Raw genomic sequence first — 20,841 nt, 5'->3', positions numbered from 1 at the left:
TTTTCAGGGAGTCCATTTTTCAGTGTTGCAAACTGCAGCCCAGAAGCAGTGAGGGATTTTAAGGATGTCATGAGGGAAGCAGATGATAGGAAGAACAGATGGTTTGGTCACATGTTGAGGATGAGGGATGAAAGGTAGATGGCCCCAGGGCTTCTCTGGTACCCTTGTCATGGCAGAAGAAAGTGAGGAAGGCTCACTAGCTCATGGTGTGTACCCTCCCATGATGAGGGTGGAGGGGGAGGATGGGATCAGCAGCCCCCTGGTGTGGGCAGGCAGGCAGGCACCTATGTTGTTGGAGGGAGACCCACTGAACATCAGGCAGATCTCAGGTGCACATGAGTAGCCAAGATGGAGATTGAGGATGGAGGGAGTTGATTCAAACTTATCTAGCCATAGTGATTTTGTATCCCTGACCATACCATAAGACCATCTACCATTCCTTTCTCCTGGCTCTGTCACTCATGAACTCTGCAACTTGGCCCAGGTCCCTCCCCATCCCTGCATTTCAGGTGTTCATCAGTAAAATAAGGGAGATAGATTACATTCGGACCAACACCCATCCATTCCATGTCTAGCTGTACTGTGGTATGTGGTCATGCTCAGGTCTGTTGGTTTCTCTTTTATAGTTTCTGAGGTCCCCTCTTGGACTATGTTCTAAGAGTCTTTGAGCTCCACTGTTTTCTCAGGTTCCTTCTTGCTCCAATGGACTGTGTATAGTCCATAGATGGCCCTGTCATGTCTCCCATTCAATGACCCAGTGCTTTGAGGTCCCCACTTTCCCCAGTGGCCTCTGTTCCCTGGTTTCTTCTAGTTCTTCATTCTAGGTGCTAAGGTCCTTTCTTCCTATGACATTTTGGTTCTAAGACCACATTCTTCGCTGGCCTGGAAGCCCAAGTAGGGGGGGCTTAGTGGCAAGAGCCAGGCCCAGAGTTGCCCAAAGCTTTCAACTGGAAGCAGCTAGCCTAGCAGCCTGCTGAGGAATTGGCCAAGCACTACGAGGTAAGCGGTGGCTACCTCTGAGGGCAATGTTGCTAGAAAGAGAAGCAGACTCAAGAAAAGAACACTTAGCGTGGGTCCTGGACAGGTAAAGCCCTTCTGAATGAAGACACCATCCCACTGACCCCATGGGCCAGAGTTCTGAGCCCCATCCCTGGCCCATGTCATGGTTTGATTGGGCTGACCTTTCCTCTCCAAGGTCATACTGAGCTAGCAATATAATGGAAGGGAGAATGTGGTCTAGCCAGCTAATGTGAAGGCAAATAGTCATCTTGGGGGACGACATAAAGTTTCAAGCATTCTCAGGGTGACTAGGTGGCGTAGTGGATAAAGCACTGGACTTGGAGTCAGGAGAACCTGGGTTCAAATCTGGTCTCAGACACTTAATAATTACCTAGATGTGTGGCCTGGGGCAAGCCACTTAACCTCACTTGCCTTGAAAAAACCTAAAAAAAAAAGTTTCCAGCATTCTGAATGCTCCTGAGAAGACCAGTCTTTGTGAGCCAGAAAAAGACACCTAAGAGGACACTGTGAGCCTTATGCTGGCAAATCCAAGACCAAGACGTTTGGGAAAGCCAGGATCAGGATAATGGAGGTCATTCAACCGATTGGGTGGTAGTATGGCCCGGGGGCTCCTGGCTTGAGAACTGGCTGACCCCAAGTGGGCCTTAAGTCATCTTCATCACTTCCCAATCTCCAACCATGCAAGTTGTTACCAAGCACTTATGCTGGGTGTTGGGGATAGAAGTGCAATGAAAGAAGCAATCCCTATTTAGGAAAGGGGAGATGACAACGTTCTTACACAGATGCAGACCAAATATAAAAGGAATGATTTCAGATGGTTGAGGAATTTGGGAGGGAGGGGAGGACCCTGGCCCTTTGAGACATACAGTAAGAGTTTCTGGGGAAGGGAGGAGATACTGTGAAGTACAGATGCAGAGTGAGGGCATTCTAAAAGCAGCTCCACATAGAATGTGAGCTGATTATGTTGGGATGATCTTAAAGAAAATGAAGGGATGAGAAAGTAGTATGCATTAGGAGGAGAAAAGGAGAGGAAGAATACGGGAAATTATTTTACATAAAAGAGCACAAGAAAGAGTTTTTACGTTAGAATTACATTGGAGAGAAGTGGCTAGGTGGCGCAGTGGATAGAGCACCTTCCCTGGAGTCAGGAGGACCTGAGTTCAAATCTGCCCTCAGACACATAATAATTACCTAACTGTGTGGCTTTGGGAAAGCCACTTTACCCCATTTGCCTTGCAAAAACCTTAAAAAAAAAGAATTCCATTAGAGGGGAAAATAAGAGGTGACAGGCAGTGCTTGAACCTCAATCTCATCAGAGCTGGTTTATAGAGGGAAGTATATATACAGTCAATTTGGCATAGAAATATATCTTACCCAACAGGAAAGTAGGAGAGAACCTTAAGCAGAAGGAAAATTGGTGATAAAAGGAGGACAGATTAAGGAATGCATTGGTCACAACCAAAACAAGCTTTTGAGGAAGGACAGTGTATAAAAAGAGAGACAGATGGATAAACAGAAGAAAACAGGATGGAGGGGGAAACGGTAGTTATAACTGAGTTTAAATGAGATGAACTCACTCATTTTGTGGGGGAAGATAGCAGAAGAGATAAGAAACTAGAACCTAACATCATGCTGTTTACAAGAAACATACTGGAAATAGAGAGACATACTCAGAGTTCCTATTAAGAGCCAGAGTAGACTATTATGCTTCAGCTGAGGTAAAAAAAGGCAGGGGTAGAAATAAAGACCTCAAACACAGCAAAAACAAAAAAATAGACCTAATGAAAAGATAATTGATTAAACTATATTGTGCTAAAAGGTAGCATAAACAAATAATATCAGTATTAAACATATGAAGATTAAATAGCTTAGCATCCACATGCTCAAAGAAAAAGCTCAATGAGTCATAGAAGGAAATGGTAAATCTTTTCTAATAATGGATCTCAGCATTCCCCTTTGAGAGCTACATAAATCTAGCCATAAAATAAACGAGAATGAAGTTAAGGAGTTGACAGACAGAATTTTATAATAGTTAGATGTGGAGATAACTGAATGACACTAGAAAAGGATATACATTTTTTCAGCTTGTACATGGTCCCTTAGAAAGTGTCATTAAAAACCTCACAAATGCAGAAAAGGCAAAAATATTAAATGTACCCTTTCTGGATTATAATGAATTTAAAATTACATTTAATAAAAGACTTTAGAAGGATAGATAAAAATTTATTGGAAATTAATCCTACAGAATGAGTGGATTAAAGAACAAATAATAGAAACAATAATTTAACTAAAGAAAATGGCAGCACTGAGTCAAAATACCAAAATTGTGGAATGCAACCTAAGCAGTACTTAGAAAAAAATTTACATATCTTAAAACATAAAAATAACTATATAAAATAAATAAAAAGAGAAAGAGCCAATCAATGAATTGTGCATGCACTTTAAAATAACTAGAAAAGAGTGAATTTAAAAGCCCCAGTTAATAACAAAACAGAAATCTTGAAAAATCAAAAGAGTAAATAGTAAAATTGAAAATAAAAAAACACAATAATTGAACTAATAAATAAAACTAGGAGTTAGTTGTATGAGAAAATCAATACAATATATAAACTATTGGTTAGCTTGATTAAGAAAATAAAAAAACCATATTACCAGTACCAAAAATGAAAAGAATTAATATATCACCATTGAAGATGTAATTAAAGCAACTTTGTTGGTCACATTGTGAACTGAGCTGGTCCAACTATTCTGGAGAACAATTTGAAAGTATGACCAAAGGCCGATAAACCTGCATATCCTTTGACACATCAATACCACTACCAGGTCTGCATCCCAGAGATATCAAAGAAAAAGAAAAAGATAAAATAAACATTTTTTTTGGCAGCTCTTTTTTGTGATGGGCAAAAAATTGAAAAGCCTTGTGATATCCATCAGTTGGGGAATGGCTAAACAAATTGTGGTATGTGATTGTGATGGATAGTAGTTTGCTATAAGAAATGACAAGATTATGCTAATAGCAGCTAAAAAGGAAATTAAAATTAAAATAAACAAGCAGAGGAGAAAGAGCCCAACCATAGATAAGTACTATAGTGCTAAGGAAGATCAGGGTTCATGTTCAGAGGAAGATAATGGAGCTAAAAAAAGTTACTCCTTTTTCAATGAGAAATGTCAAATGCTTCCAGGCACAAAACGAGTTCTTGGAAGAAATTTAAAAAGACCTTAAAAATCAAGTAAGAGAAATTGAGAAAAAAAATTAGAGCAATCAAGAAAGTGAAGAAAATTATGAAAAGTCAGTCAATTTGAATTATAGAGTCAAACACTGAGGGAAGAAAATAATTCCATTGGGTAAGGAGATGTAATGATTTTTTTTTTGTTTTTACAAGGCAGTGGGGTTAAGTAATTTGCTCAAGGTCACACAGCTATGTAAGAATTAAATGTCTGGGATAAGATTTGATCTCAGGTCCTCCTGACTGCAGGGCTGGAGCTCTATTCAGTGCACCACCTAACTGCCCCTTAGCTGATTATTTTTAAGACTCCAAGAAAAAAATAAACAAAAACAAAAATAGGTAAAAAATAGAAGAGAAAGAGAAATTTCTCATCAGTAAAACAAATGATCTACAGAATAGATGGAGGAGAAATAATATAAAAAGTCAGACTACCTGAAAACTATGATAAAACTACTCTTGATACAGTATTAAAAAAACAATATTATTGAAAACTGTCCTGAAGTTCTTAGAAGAATAAAGCAAAACAAGTAGGAAAAATTCACCAATCCTCACCTGAAAGGCATTCTAGGATGAAAACTCACAGAATTATGTGATAACCAAGTTTCACAGCTCCAAGATTATGGACAAAACACTGAAAGTAACAAGAAAGAACCAATTTAAATATCATAGAGCTACAAGGATTACACAAGCCCTAGCAGTTACTACATTGAAGGATTGTAGATCTTCAAATACTACATTTTGTAGAGCAACAGATCTGAAGGTACAACACACAGGAAAGTTAGGTATAATCATGAATTTAAAAAATGGACATTTAGTGAACTGGAAGACTTAAAAATTTAAAACAAAAACAGCAGAACTTATTGGAAAATTTAACATATAAGATCCAGATGAAATATAAGGTAAAAATTAAAGATCAGTTATAAGGAACTCAGGTCAAATTCTTTATTCTTACATGAGAAAATGTGTATGTGTGTATATATATAAATATATGTATATATATATATATATATATATATATATATGTCCAAAGTGCATATATGTATGCACATATACATAAACATATACAAACCCCACACATATATATGTATTTAATTGCAGTCTTCTTTAGGGCACTTGGGGAAGAGGGAGAAAAAAATAAAGTAAAAAGTGCACAGCAGAGAACAAAATAAAACCTACAAAGAAGCAAAGAAAAGCTGGGCAGCTTTGAAAACACTGGATGGAGCACTGGCCTAGGAGTCAGGAGTACCTGAGTTCAAATATGGCCTCAGATGTTTAATAATTACCTAGCTGTGTATTCTTTGGCAAGCCGCTTAATCTGACTGCCTTGCAAAAAAATAACTTAAAGAAAAAGAATTTAGTAAACTAAAAAAAATCAAGACTTGATTCATTGATTTTTGCTAATTGTTTAGACTTAAGAAAGCTATACAGAAGGAACGGCAAGGTGTTGCAGGGGTTAGAGCAATGGCCTTGGAGTCAGGAAGACAGAAGTTTGAATTCAGCCTCAGACATTTGACTCTTACTAGCTGTGTGACCTTGGACAAGTCACTGCACCCTTATTGCCTCATATTCAGGGTCATCTCCATTCATTCTGATCCCTATTTGGCCACTGGATCCATATAGCTCTGGAGGAGAAAGTGAGGCTGATGATTTAACACAGTACCCCCTGACTCAAATCCAATTCACGTGCTTTACAAGAAGTCAAGACACAATGCTTCAACACCAAAAGAATGAAAAATAAGAAGAAAATGTGAAATATCTCCTTGAAAAAACAACTGATCTGGCAAACAGATTCAGGAAAGATAATTTAAAAATTATTGGGATAACTGAAAGTCATGATCAGGGAAAGAACCTTGATATCCTTTTTAAAGAATTCCTACAGGAAAATTGTCTGGATATCCTAGAAGCAGAGGAAAAATAGAAATTGAGAGAAGCCACAAATCTCAGCAAGAAAGAGGTCCAAAAAACCCAAAAAAAAAAACAACCACAGGAATATTATAGCCAATTTCCAGAACTCCCAAGTCAAAGTGAAAATATTATAACCAGCCAGGACACAATTCAGATATCATGGAGCTGCAGTCAGGATCACACAGGATTTAACAGCAATTACGTCAAGGTCTCTTAGGGCTTGGAACATACTATTCTGTTAGGCAAAAGAGCTTGGAATGCAGCCGAGAATCAACTACCCAGCAAAACTGAACATCCTCTTCCATGGGAAAAGATGGACTTTCAATGAACCAGGGGAATTTCAAAAGTTCCTATTGAAATGACCAGAGCTGAACAGAAAATTTGATGTTCAAATAAGGACTCAGGTGGAGAATATAGGAGTAGAGTAAAATAGGAGGGATTTGATGATGATGATGAACCGCATGTATTCCTGCATAGAAAAATGATATTGATAATGCTCATATGAAACTTCTCATTTAATAGAGCAGGTAGAAGAAGCTTTTATACATGAATCACAGGAGAGAGCTGAATTTGAAGATATAATATATTGTAAAAATGGAGTCAATGGCTAAAAGGCTAATGTAATGGAATTAAGAGAAAGGAGAGTTGTTATAGGCTGAGATATTTCATATAATAAGGTTTTTTATTACAATGAGCTATTCAATGATACAGAAGGGGAGAAGGCAAGGGGGAATAGGGGAACCTTCACTCTCATCAGAGGTGGCTCCGAGAGGAGACAGCATACATACTCAATGGGATATAGACATCTAGAGTAAGGAGAGAAGGAGAATGGGGGAAGGAGGGTGTAGAGGGTGGATCATGCGGTAGAGTGGTCAGATATGACACATTTTCTTTTTTACTTCTTGCAAGAGGCTGGGATTGGATGGCTTTCCAGGACCACAGGACTTGGTGGTTGCTAGGCCTTAGGGGTGGTATGTGTGCTCTTGGCCCCAGGGCTGGTCATCAGTCTGCTGTGCCACTCAGCTACCCCACAGCACATTGAAGAAGAGGGAAAGAGTGAAAGGAGAGAGAAAATTTAGTGCATGGTAGTGGGGAAGTATGAATGGATGTAGTTGCGATCAACAATAGCAACAGAAGGAAATATGGAAGTAGCTTTTGTGATGGACTTATTATAAAGAATGTGATCCACCCACAGCAGAGCTGGTGGTGTTGGAACACAGACTGAACTACTATTGTTATTAATATTATTACTATTACTATTATTATTTTTTTTTGCAGGGCAATGAGGTTGGGGTGACTTGCCCAGAGTCACTCAGCTGGGTGCTTGTTGGGTGTCTGGGGCCAGATTTGAACTCGGGTTCTCCTCACTGCAGGAGCCAGTGCTCTGTCCTCTGAGCCACCTGGCTGTCCCTATTATTTTTTTAATTTTAATTTTAATTTTATTTTTTTCCGTCTTTTACTTCATTGCTCATGAGGGTCTATATTTTGGGGGGAAGTGAGTATTATGTTTACTTTTTAAGAAAATTAGTTTTGTAATTTATAAAAAACACCAGGATGGATAGGTGGCGTAGTGGATAAAGCACCGGCCCTGGAGTCAGGAGTACCTGGGTTCACATGCGGTCTCAGATACTTAATAATTACCTAGCTGTGTGGCCTTGGGCAAGCCACTTAATTAACCCAGTTTGCCTTGCAAAAACCTAAAAAAATAAAAATAAATTATAAACACCATTTGTACAAAAATAAAAATATATTTTTTTTAAAAAGAATGAAGGACAAACATTATTAAGACACTTAATAATGACCTCCCAGTGTGACCTTTGGTGAGTCACTTAAGACCAGTGCCTTTAAAAAAATTTTAAAACAAGTAATATAGAAAATTTCAATGTTGCACATCAAAGTTAAAAATATGTTATGCTTGTTTTTACCCCCAGAGAGACAGTTGTTGAGCATTCACCTGTACACTATTTAATTGACCGATTAATGAAAATATTCTTTGATTTGGTTCTTTAACTATTTCAGAATCTGCCTAACAGAATCTACCATCTATTCTGTCTTGATCAGAAGAACAGCATGAAAGACATCAAGTACTCCTTAACATTTCTCTGTTTTGGTTACATATCACTGATTCATAATCACTCTGAATTCCCTGGAAGACACCAGTTTTAACCTTCTCTCTTTACTATCCATCTTTTTGAATCACCTGTCCCAGAATTTTGCCAAGAATCTAAGTCAAGCTCCTTGGGTTATAGTTTCCAAACATGGTTCCTTTCTGTTTTTTGAAACTGAGAAAACATTTTGATCTTCCTGTATTCTGAGGTAGATGAAAATATTATATTATTATTATCATGATATGATCTATTTTTTGCAGTTCAATTATTTTTCCCTTTATGAATATGAAAATTATGCTATTTGGAGTATTTATTGCAAATTATACAGGCTCTTTTCAAGATAATTTTCCTTTTAATTTTCATTGAGAACATGAGATTTTATTTTTCTTTGTCTGATAAATGATTTATGATTATTGCTTGTTTTGGATACATGGCAAATTTTGTTCTCATTTCTCATTTTGTTATTTTCATTTTATGTCTTTGCTTTTTATATTTATTTTATGTTTTTGTTTTTACTGGACAATGGGGTTAAGTGACTTGTCCAAAGTCACACAACTAGTTAAATATTAAGTGTCTGAGACCAGATTTGAATTCATGTCTTACTGACTCCAGGATTGGTGCTCTCTATCTGTCCACCTAGCTGCCCCTCCCCCCATGACTTTGTATATAAAAATGCTTGCTGGCCTCTCTCTCTCTCTCTCTCTCTCTCTCTCTCTCTCTCTCTCTCTCTCTCTGTCTCTCTCTCTCTCTCTCTCTCTCTACCACAGTTGACTCAAAACTGACTGCCAGTCCAGAGGCCAAAGGATTGCCTGGGCTGGGCAGACAATGTCACTTCCCGCCTCTGATTCTTTTGTAGATCTCCCCTCCAGAGATTCTTAAGTTTTCCTTATTGACTTTTGCTTGTAATGCAAAATGATTTCCATAGTGAAACTGAGAGATACTTTAGCCTCCCACCTGCAGCTTGGCCTTTCCCTCTGTCTTAGTTCCCTCTTTATCCCCATGCTCAGCTCCCTCATTAGGCAAACCAACACTTGCTGTGCGGCAACCTGGGCTGCAACTCACTTCCCTTCATTAAAGACATTTATTTCCTTGTATTGACTGTTTTCATTTAAAATTCATATTGGTGATTTTATATGTATAACCTATATCAGATTATTTGTTGTCATGTGGAGGCGAGGGAGGGAGGGAACAAAATATGAAACTCAAAATCTTACAAAAACTTGAATGTTGAAAACTATTTTTGCATGTAAGTAATAAAATAAAATAACATTCAAAAACTTTTTAAAATTCATATTGGCACCATCCTATCACTATCTATGGCTGTTTGTCTTTCTAGTCTATTGTCCATCTGTACTATTTCTCTATATCTATCCTTTCCTGGTCTCTCCTATCATTTGATCTTGCCCTGAGGAAATAGCTGTAATTTCTGGCCAGAATTCCTTTTTTGGTTGTTTTTAAAAGTTAGAGGGGATTGGGAAAAAGGCCCTGACCTAAATCTTTCTAGTCACATGACTATCATACATCATGTTAGTCATATGAATAGACTGCTATACCGTTTTTCTATGAAGTTTTTTCTTTTGCTTTGTTGTCTTTGATATTCTCCTTCCCTCCTATTCTGCAATTTTACTTTCTAGTTTGGCTATCAACCTTCAAGTGATGTAGAAAAGCTAGCTCTCAAATAGCTTATAACTGTATACTTATGACACTTAATTTGTCACTGTCCATCTTGTCATCAAGATCAGTTGCTTTGGATTGTTAGAGATTGTATGTTCTATTAATGTTATTGCTTTTTGCTTTTCTTCTGCCAAAGTTTCCTCCACTTCAGTAGTTTTACATTCTAAATCTTTTGAACAACAACAACAGCTCATTAATCGGGTTAAAAAACCGGATCCATGAGAGAGAATTTTTCTAAACCCACAAGAGATTATTTCTGTTTTGAGAGCTCTAAATGCAGACCTATTCCCTTCACTTTTCTTCTTCATAAAGCCTCATGATCATAAACACAACTCTACGAATTAATTTTGACAATTGTAATTTTTAAGCTGTCCTCTCCATTGTTAAAGATGCAGTACAGATTTGTAAGGGTTCAAGGTGTCCCTAGAGGTGACACTTATGACTGACATTGATCAAACTAAAATATTGTACAAAATTATTGACGGGGGTACCTGGATGGTGTAGTGGATCCACAAGCAGTAATTCTATTAAATTAAATCATTTGATTCAGTGTCATATCAATCAAACTATCAAAAAACTATTTTACAGAACCCCCCAAAAATAGAAACCAAATTCATCTGGAGCAGCAAAAAGTTAAGAGGGAGCTAGGTGGAGAAGTAGATAAGGCACTGGCAAAGTCAGGAGGGCCTGAGTTCAAATCCAAACTCAGACACTTAATAATTGCCTAGCTGTGTGACCTTGGGCAATTCACTTAACCCCATTGCCTCAGCCCCCTCCCCCCAAAATATGAAGGTCATTGATGGCAAAAATATAAAGGAAGGTGACCTAGCTGTAGCAGAGTTAAAACTATATTATAAAATGCTAGTCATAAAAATTACGTGATACTGGCTAAGAAATAGAGAAATGGGTCAGTGGATTATATTAGGTACAAACAAAACAGTAGCAGATGACTACAGTTATCTACTGTTTGACAGTGCATAAAGCACTGGCTGGAGTCAGGGAAATCTGAGTTCAAATCCAACCTGAAGCATTTATTACCTGTGTGACCTTGGGCAAGTGTATTAACTTAATTTCGTTAAAAAAAAAAGAAGTGAAAAAGTCATGGAATGATATACACATAGCTAAATTGGTGTCTCTGTGTTCCTTATCGATGCTATTTGTTAATGAAGTATATATATGTATGTATATGTATATATATATATTATACATATATACATACATATATATCATTGTTTTAAGATTTATTGACAGTGAGATAGGTACAATTTTTATGGTAAGGGTTTTTCTAATTCATGAAAAATTTACATCTAATGAATTAGACTGTGGTCTCGATTTACTTAGGGATTGTAATTTTATTTATGAATAATAAATCTCCCCCATAACTATAGAACATGAGATTAATAGATTAAGTCTGGTGTTGTGCCTTGAAGGCTAGGTAAAGAAAGAGTGAGATCAAATTCCAGTTCCTATTACCTGTTAAAATAAATTTTATTGATACTGGCTAGATCCATTCTTTTGTTAGTAATCAATTCGATTGTAGGTTATGCTTCAGAACCAGAACCAGAAATTCTGTTTGGGAAGCTTTTTCATTCAGATTTTTATTTTTCTAATTAACAAGCACTTCTTTTCTCTCCCCACTTCCAAGGCCCCTACTTCAAATGAACAATAAAAAGAAAGTAAAAGAAAACCCTCAGAACACACCTGCAGAATCAAGCAAAAGAAAGTCTTAAATTCACCATTTCCAAAGGTATACGTGTCATTTTGCATTTTAAGGGACACAGGGGGCAGAGTAAGAGAGAATTAAAATAGTTGGAGAAACAGAAAGCTAGGGAGAAACAGAGCAAGAGCCCAAATTTATTAAGCCTTTTTACTTTATGATCAGGACAACGTGGGGTCTCCGAGGTTTCTCTAGGGTGGCAAGGCTGTGAGGAGGGAGGAAGAGGAGGAGGGGAGGGAAAGAGAGAGATAGACAGAGAGAGACATAGATAGAGACAGAGAGAAAGAGAGAGACAGAGAGAGACCCACTGATAGAGACAGAGAGAGAGCCTGGGTCAGAGAGAGTGATGGTGACTAATTTTGGTATTGAAGAAGTCAATGGAAATCTTAGAAAGGGCAGTGACAGTTGAATGAGTGGTCGAAGTCACTTTACAGGGAGTTTCCAAGAGAGTGAAAGCAGAGCAAAGCGCAGGGTGTAGCTGCTTTGTCCAGGGCTGATCTTGGTTTCGATGTCCTGGAAGTCTTTTCTTAGTTCTTGGTCTAAAAACCTCTCTAAACTGGAGCCATAAGGGGGAGACTTGGGGGTTTCATCCTGCTGCATTCCCAAGGCTCCTGCCTGCGTTGGAGTGGACCCTGTGGGAGATGCTTGTCTCCACTGTTCCCCACTGGGGTCTGCTCTCCTTCTGTGCCTGCTGTCTCATTTGGTCCTGCTTCAGGAATGACTCTCTCTTGTTTGGCAGGGACATAAGAACTCATGCAATAAGAAACTACTCATGAGACAATTGGATGGCAGTACAGACAGAGAGCTGGGTCTGGGGTTAGTAAGATCTGAGCTTAAATCCAGCTTCAGACCCTCCTCACTGTGTGCCCTTGGGCAAGTCTCTTCACTGGCATCTGCTGTCTGTAAAATGGGGTTAAGAGAACCATCTAAGCATGAACTTCACATGGAGAGGGGCTTTGCGCAATCAGACTTACACAAAAATTTGAATGTTCTATTTAGTAGTGTAAATACAAATAGAAATGGATCCTTAGGGGCTGCATATTAATATTGTCTATGGCGCTGTATTGAATTGAATTTATTTATTTATTTATTCATTCATTTGGTTAAACATTTTCCTATTAGATTTTAATGTGGTTCAGGTCATAGTTAGCAATTTTGCCAGGGGGCAAATACAATAATTCTTGCACTGTGGCCCCCCACCCCACCCTGCTCAGTGTCATGCTGCCCTGGGGGACCAGTCGTGTAAATCTCAGGGGACCTCGAATAACAGTGGAAAGAGCCCTTAAGAGATGATTTAATTAATCTGAAGCATCCACTGTGGTTTTTAAATACTTTGCAGTATTCAAATAGCTCAGACTCCCCAAAGTATGTTTTATTTCAATAGATTTAACATGGTAAATAAGAGTCAACTAAATTACAATTTGAAATTTGTAAAGCTGATAGATGCGTTTCAGAGGAGTTTAAAAAATTTTTTTCAGGGCACTGTTAAGGAGGTCAGGTGGTACAGTGGAGATAGAGAACACCATACTTGGAGGCAGGAACATTGGGACTCATTCTTTCAAATTTGACCTCAGAACTAGCTGTGTGACCCTGGACCCTTCACCCTCCTTGCCTCAGTTCCCTTATCTGTAAAATGAGTAGGTGAAGGAAATAGCCAATCACTACGGTTTCTTTGCCAAGAAAACCCCCGATAGGATAAGGAACTCTGCAGACTTTTAGAGATGTAAATTTTAGCTGAGTTTCAGTTATAAAGGCGGGGGAATAATGATAACAGAATCATTCCTCCCATATTAAAACAAGGGATGGAAAAGTCCGTTTTTTCAGCGTAGCCATTATTTTTCAGAGTAACCCTTTTGAGTCGAGTCTGCTACTGGCAATCTGTCACGTCGGGGGCCCCCCAAAGAAGAATCTAGTTAGCCATTTGACCTCAAGTCTGAATTTCCTTCTTTAAGGATCGTTTCCCCCAATGTGGCAGATCGAATTGAGGTGCTTCGCAACAATTTGGGGACCCGGAAAAGATAGGGCAGACAATGAAGTCAGGGCTTTGATTAAAAATGCGCTTTTACACCTGCCGAAATAGAATCCGAGGTCTTAATTTCAGCATACTATATGGATACTATTTCGCAAAATGAATAGTGGGAACCATTGAATAGAGCCACCCCCAAAGTAATTTTGTACTCTTAACGCGGTTGTTTGGGGGGGGGGGGGAGAAGTGTTGTCGCAGCTATGAAAGCATGTGTCTAACTCAGCTTTTTTGCACCCTCACAGAAAAGTGGATATTTAATTTTTTTTTTTTAGAAATGATGACGAAGTATGATGAACTAATACCAAACTATTTTACGGGCGGCGGAGCTCCCTTTCACTCTTCCTCCCCTCCCCCACCGTGAGCCCTCCCCGACACACGCCCCATATAGTCAGACACACCCAGTTACGGGGTTACAATGTCGGTTTACCGCTGGTGATGAGGTCCTTATTTAGTAAGAAGTCGCCATTAAAGCGAAGCGTAAGTTGGAAGTAAACCCTCCCCTGAAGTTTGCACATTATTCTGGTAATTTCTATTTTACAGATGGGGAAACTAAGACTCCCGGAGGGGGAGGGCAGAGTCAGGAAGTGGCAGGGTCGGTATTTGCGTTCCCGTTCCCCTTGGTCATTGGAGGCTCAGGCAGTTAGGCTCCCTTGCCCCCCACCCCCACCCAAGGCGTACCTCCTCCCGTCTTTCTGTGGGGATCAAATCCTAGCCAGCAGGCAAACCTCCTTTGCTACCTTCGGTACATTGTTTCGTTGTTTTACAGGAGGAGCGTCTGATCTGCATCGCAGGTACAACGTGGGGGAGAGCGTGAGAGGCGGCAACTCGGCCGCGAGCTCCGTGCTCTGGAGCCCCGACGACTTAGGTCGTCGGCTTTTCTCCACGCTTCTCTCTAGCTCGTGTGCCAGAGCGACACTAGAGGACTGAGGAGGCGCCCGTCCGTCCAGCCAGCGGACCCAGCCATCCAGCGGGTCCAGTCGGAGGGTCGAGCCGTCTTTGCAGTCGGTGCAGCCGTCCAGCGAGTCCAGGAGCAGCAGTTTCTATTACAGGAGAAGGTGCCCCCTAGCCCTAATCCGCGGCTTTAATGGCGGATTCGCGTTTTGTACGGGAGGGGGAGGAGGAGCCGTTCAGGGTAATGCCCATGGTCCAAGAGGGGGAACCCGTGCTAACCTTCCGCGGGCCCAAAATGCGCCGGGGGCAGTGTGTCCTCGCGGACCTACGAAACCGGCAAGTCCTTTACCTGGTGCGCTATGAGAGAGAGGGGGTGAGAGCCGCGAGGAGACAGTGGGCAGCGGCGGACACGGAGGCTGACACTGAGGCAGACACAGAGTCTGAGTCTGAGATCGGAGAGAAAATCGAGTCGGAAACAGAATCTGTGGCTGAGGAGCTCGAGGTGCACACCGAGGAGGAGTCCGAGGTGCACACCGAGGAGGAGTTCGAGGTCGAAACCGAGTGCGAGTCCGAGGTGGACACCGAGTGTGAGTACGAGGTGGACATCGAGGGCGAGTCCGAGGTGGACACCGAGTGCGAGTCCGAGGTGGACATCGAGGGCGAGTCCGAGGCGGACACCGAGGAGTTCGAGGAGCGGGCAGACGAGGAGGTCCAGGTAGACACCGACGACGCGGCCGAGGCGGACACCGAGGAGGAGGCGGAAGCGAGGATGGAGTCGGAGACGGAGACGGAGCCCGAGGGCGAACCCGACACTGAAAACTACAGTGACACGGAGACCGAGGAGCAGACAGCGGACGAGGACATCGAGGAAGGGACCGACACGGAGCCCGACACAGAGCCCGAGATCGAGATTGAAATCAGTGATTCCGAAGAGGTGCCCAGCCGCAGCCGCAGCCCCAGTCCTAAACGGCGCCGCCACCGCAGTCCCAGCCTCCGCCGCCTCCGCCGCCTCCGCCGCCGCCGCCGCCCCACCCGCGGCAGCAGTATCAGCACCAAGAGCCTCCACGAGGAAGAGGCCGTCTCGTTGCAGAGCGAGGAGGAATTGGGTGTTTCCTCCAGCCCGGCAGGGCGCTTACAGGTGGGCGACGAGGGCCCCCTCCAGGATCAGGAGCCCTCGGGCTCGGGGCAGCAGGAGGGCGTGGAACATCTCTGTTCCATCGTGATCATCGGGGGCTGGGAATACGAGTGGGTCCCCGAGAGCCGCCTGCTGAGGTACTCGCTTGTCCAGATGAAGCTAGATAGTGATACGGCCCTGCAGGTGGCCGCCGAGAGGGAGCAGCTAGACGATCTCCCCGTCTCGCCGACGGGACCTTGCAGCTCCCGGGCCCTGTCCCAGGAGCTGCTGCCCAGGAGGGGCCGCTCCTATTCGCTGAAGCGCAAGTCTGGGGGAGGCCAGGGGGGCGCCGCTAGAGAATGCCAGCCCGTGATCGAGATCCACCTGCCCAGTGCCTTGAAGCCCTTGTTGGTCCAGGACTGGGAGCTGGTGACTTTCAAGAGAAAGCTCTTTACCCTGCCCGCCAGGAAGCCCGTAGTTGCCATTCTGACCGAGTATGCTTCCCTCCAAGAGAGCTCGGGGTCCCCTGCCAAGAGGCACGCAGTCCATGACTTGATGTCCATGCTCAAAGAATATTTTGACTTGGTGCTGGGGACCCAGCTCCTATACAATTTGGAGAGGGCACAGTATACCCAGATTCTAATCACTCAGCCCACTGCCCAGATGTCCCAGGTATACGGAGGCTCCCATCTGCTTCGCCTTTTCCCGCAGATGGGCTCCATGCTAGCCTACAGTTCCCTAGGCGAGGAGGCTGTCAAGGTGCTGCTGGGTCACTTGCATGATTTCTTAGACTATCTGGCCAGTGATCCATCTCTGTTGGGGATCGATTCCCTGGATTACCACCCGACCCTTGACGCCTACCAGCAGGAAGCCAACTAAAAGCTCTGTGGTCTCGGCTCCTGCCATTTGTGCAGTCAGGCAGTGGGGGGGGGGGGAGCCTCTCTGGTGGGTGTGCCAGCTCCCACCTTACCAAAATAATCTGTTTCAATATTAACCTTGCATTCTTTCAAATGGTGATGGTTGACCTTTCCTTTTTTCTGTTATCTACTTCCATGGAGGAAAGCCACTTCTCTCCTTGCACAGCAGTGATGGGCATAGAGACTGGAATTCCCTGCCTAGATGACCACACACCACATTCCATGTACTCGGCATCCCGATGTCACCCTACCCAGAGCACTTAAGACTTGTGCCAACACTCACTGACCAGACTCCTTGATCGATAATTGTGGATGCCAGAGATGTCACCATTCTTCCTAAATGTGGGTGTGTTTCATTAACTCATGGGGCGGTTGATAGCTGCCCCTTCTTGCAGATTAAATATGTTTCTCTCTATGCTCCAAATACTATACTTTTTTGATACTTGCTATACTGATTCCAACTCCTAATTCACTAATGGAGGAAAAAACCCCAACAAAAAACCTACTCATCTGTGTGGACAGATGTTATGCTTTCAGAGATGTTGAAAATGTTGAAAATATACTTGGTTTTCCTGAAAAAAAAATTGTCTGTATTTTTATTATTCTCTGAATTCCAATACACCCTGGGACCCTCAATTTTGATAATCCCCCTTACAGATTATAAAAGACCACCTTTGCTCTGGTACTGATTCACTCAGATGTAGGAAAGCCTGAGCCTTCCTAAAGGAAAGGGACTCAGAAATGGGGTGGGGGGACAGCCTCATTCCTTGCCCAGTTTCTATAATGGTCCCAAGACCACCAACAGTTCCTAAATCAAGGTGATAAGACTGGTTTCTACAGATATCAACGATCAAGAAAAAAGGGAAGTTGGAGATTTCCTCCCAAAAAGAAAGGCAAACATCTCATGCAATCTCTGTTTTATGAGCACTCGGTCTTACTTCAAGGATCAGAGCTTCTGGCAGTCAGGCTGACATCACCTCCCCATTTACCAACTTCCTGTTCTTGCCCTCAGTGGAGGGTAGTTCATTTTTTCAGTAAAGCACTCAGTTGACCTTATGTTAATATGAATGGACTTGACCAGTGCCCAACTCTCAGAACCTCAACTAAATCTGTAAAATGGGAAGACTCACATTGATACTACCTGCTTTCTGGGCTTGTATTGAAGAAAAGACTGAATAACCTGAAAGTCTCATAGAACTAGGCATTTGGAGTTAACATTCAATAGAGAGGTGTATGGGTAACAGTATAGTCATTTGAATCACTTTCTGTGCTTAGTTCCAAATCACTTTCCAAAAGGGTTGTGCCAATTCTCAGCTCCACCAATGATGCTGTGGCAAAAAAAAAAACTAAATATCCTTCATTCTCCTGACCAAGCAACTATAGCCTTCATTTCCATGATTCCCTTTCTTTTTCAGTTTCCTTTTTTCTGTTGTCCTTCTCCATTAGAATATTAAGTTCAACATAGCAGGGCTTGTCTTTCCTTTTGCTTATATTTATGTGTCCCTAAGAATTAGCATAATGCCTTCTACATAGGAAACTATATATTAGACTCAAACAGCTTGGTTAAACACTGCATAGAGCACTGGTCCTGGAATCAGGAAAATCTGAATTTAAATCCAGTCTCAAATACTTCCTAGCTGGTTGACTCTGGGTAAGTCACTTAACCTCATCTGCCTCTGTTTCCTCATCAAAACCCTCTGACTTCTAAAGCCATTTCAAACTTTGCCTCTTCTTCCCTTTCTAGACTTCATTAACTATTCTTTCTATACACTAAAATCTAGTGATGATGACCTCCTTTCTGTTCTGGCTCTCACCTCAGTACATTTGCCCTGGCTGGCTCCCCCTGGACTCCCAGACTTTCTGCCCATGTCCTAGCCCAAAGCCTACCTTCTGTACAGAGTCAGTGTTGCCCTATGAACATACTTCCCATGAGGATATTAGACAACTTAAATGGGCATAGTTCTGTATACCAGCTGTCTCTAATATAAAATGAATTCCTTAAAGCAATAATTTTTTTTTATTCCCCAGTACTTAGCATAGTGTTTGGCATGAAATAGGGGCTTAATAACTATTTCCTGATTGAACTAGGTTAAGCATGTCTCTTCAGAGGGGGACTATTAATACTATAAAATAAAGGATTTTTGCAGTATGTTGAACACAATAAAAAAACTTAATTCTTTTTTTTCATTCATTCAATAATAGCCATCAAATGCTATGACTGATTTTTTAGCTTTTTAAAAATAAATTTATTGATATCTTATTTTTACAACATCAGATTTTTTCCCCATATACTTCATCCTCCCAGAGAATCATCCTATATAATAAAGATTATTTGGAGACCCCCCAAAAAATAAGGAAAGAATAAGAGGAAAAGGAGAAAAAAATTACAAACTTGTATGGATCAAAAAAGTCTGAAAATATATCCAGTATATCTCACCCATGGAATTGCCACTTTTTTGCAGAAGAGTGATCTCATATGTTTGGTTAATTCTTACATTGGGGATATGCTTGCTCTCTCTATAATTTGGTAAAATTCAATTTTGATTATTTTGGGGTTCTTTCCATTTGCATTGCTTTTTGTAGTCAGGTATGCTGTTTTCTGGGCTCTAAATTTCTTCACTTTGCATCAGTTCAAGTTAGTTTTTACATATTCCTCTTCCATTATATTCATCATTTTTTACAGCACAATCATATTCTATGACATTCCTGTATCAAAGTCTGGAATATAACTGTGTATTAGGAAATTCTGTGCATTCTTTTACTTTTTTCCAATTTTGTTGTGATTTTCTCATCTTTATTTGCTCTTTGGTGAATTTGGATTTTCTGTCTTCTTTAACTGAAGATTAACCCAATGGGCCTTCTAAAGAATCATTTTAGTTTTTGTGGAGCCCTTCTAGAGGTCTTTTGAGTTCCTGTTTATCTGTTTCCCTTTTAATTTTTGATATCAGCTCCTTAATACTTATTTGTGGACTTGTTCATTTGTTGGTTTTCTAATTTATGTCTATTCCTTAAATTCCTTAACCCTCCCTTTTCCCTTTTTTGTTAAAGTATGTTTATAAGGATACGGTTTTACCCATTTTAGCTGCATTTTGGTATGCTGTTTCATAATTATCATTGTCTTTCTTTTTTTTTAATTTTTTTGCAAGGCAAATGGAGTTAAGTGGCTTGCCCAAGGCCACACAGCTAGGTAATTATTAAATATCTGAAGTCAGATTTGAACTCAGGTACTCCTGACTCCAGGGCCAGTGCTCTATCCACTGCATCACCTAACGGCTCCTTATCATTGTCTTTCACATAATTTCTTTTTCTGTGACAGACCCATAACTTGTAATTTCATTGTTAGATCTTCTTTTGGGTCTGTGTCTTTTGTTTGTGCCCCCTGAATTATAATTTTAATTGAGTTACAACATGTTAAATACTGATTACTATTTCTTTCTTTTTTCATTGATTTGCAACGTGATGGTGGAGGCTGGGGAGGCTCTGGAGGGTTTGAGAAGGTTGAAAATGTTTGGCCTTTTATAGGGTGTTGATGATTCTGTTTCTTTATATTCATTTGAACTATCCTTGTGCCCTAATCCATGGGTATGTTTTGGGAAAGTTCCATATGAAATGGAAAAACATGTTTTTAGTGGTCCTATTCAGTTAAAGTCTTTTGGGCTCTACCTTCTCCAGGATGTCTTAATTTCTACATTTTTGCTTTTGTTGCTCCTTGTTAGATTTATTATTTTGAAGAAGAACCTTAAAGTGTCTTCCTATGATCATTTAGCTTTTTTTGTCTTCTTGAAGTTTAGGCATTTCCTTTCTGGATTTAGATGTTGTTCTATTTGGGACATTATGCTGTTGTTGTCTATGGTAGCTGTGAATAAAATGCAGTTTTCTTATTTATTGTTATTTGTATGTTAATAATCTTTGTCCATTGTCTGATAGCATGATTTCAATTCCTGCTGTTCTGGATTCCTCTGCTGCAGTCCAGAGAAGTTGGGTATATGAGAGCAGCATCTGAGGAGGTTCAAACTCTGTCAACCGGAGTTGGATGGAACCTGTCAGCAATCCAAATGGGTTCTTGATGGAGCCCTGGGAATGGCCTGGTCTCTTGTGGGCTGGAGGTGAGCAGGGACAGACTGAGAATCTGGCAGGTTCTCCAGGTCTGTCTCAGGGTCTTTCTTATTCCTTAGTACTGGTGGATGTGACAGCTCATGTACAGAGTCAGTGGGCATAGTGCTTTTCTTTTTTTTTTTTTTT

General features: G+C 41.0%; 1 protein-coding gene across 1 annotated transcript; it reads left to right on the top strand.

The window, feature by feature from the left end:
• The first annotated feature begins 14,386 nt into the window (after positions 1-14,386).
• Positions 14,387-16,571, top strand: LOC141502070 (uncharacterized). The gene is made up of 2 exons (XM_074206635.1): positions 14,387-14,468; positions 14,574-16,571. Exon 2 carries the CDS (start codon positions 14,762-14,764, stop codon positions 16,559-16,561), a length of 1,800 nt encoding a protein of 599 aa, XP_074062736.1. The 5' UTR covers positions 14,387-14,468; positions 14,574-14,761; the 3' UTR covers positions 16,562-16,571.
• Positions 16,572-20,841: the final 4,270 nt, after the last annotated feature.

This window comes from Macrotis lagotis, chromosome X (assembly GCF_037893015.1).
Source record: "Macrotis lagotis isolate mMagLag1 chromosome X, bilby.v1.9.chrom.fasta, whole genome shotgun sequence".
Lineage (NCBI taxonomy): Eukaryota > Metazoa > Chordata > Mammalia > Peramelemorphia > Peramelidae > Macrotis > Macrotis lagotis.
This window is presented reverse-complemented; position numbering and strand designations above follow the sequence as displayed.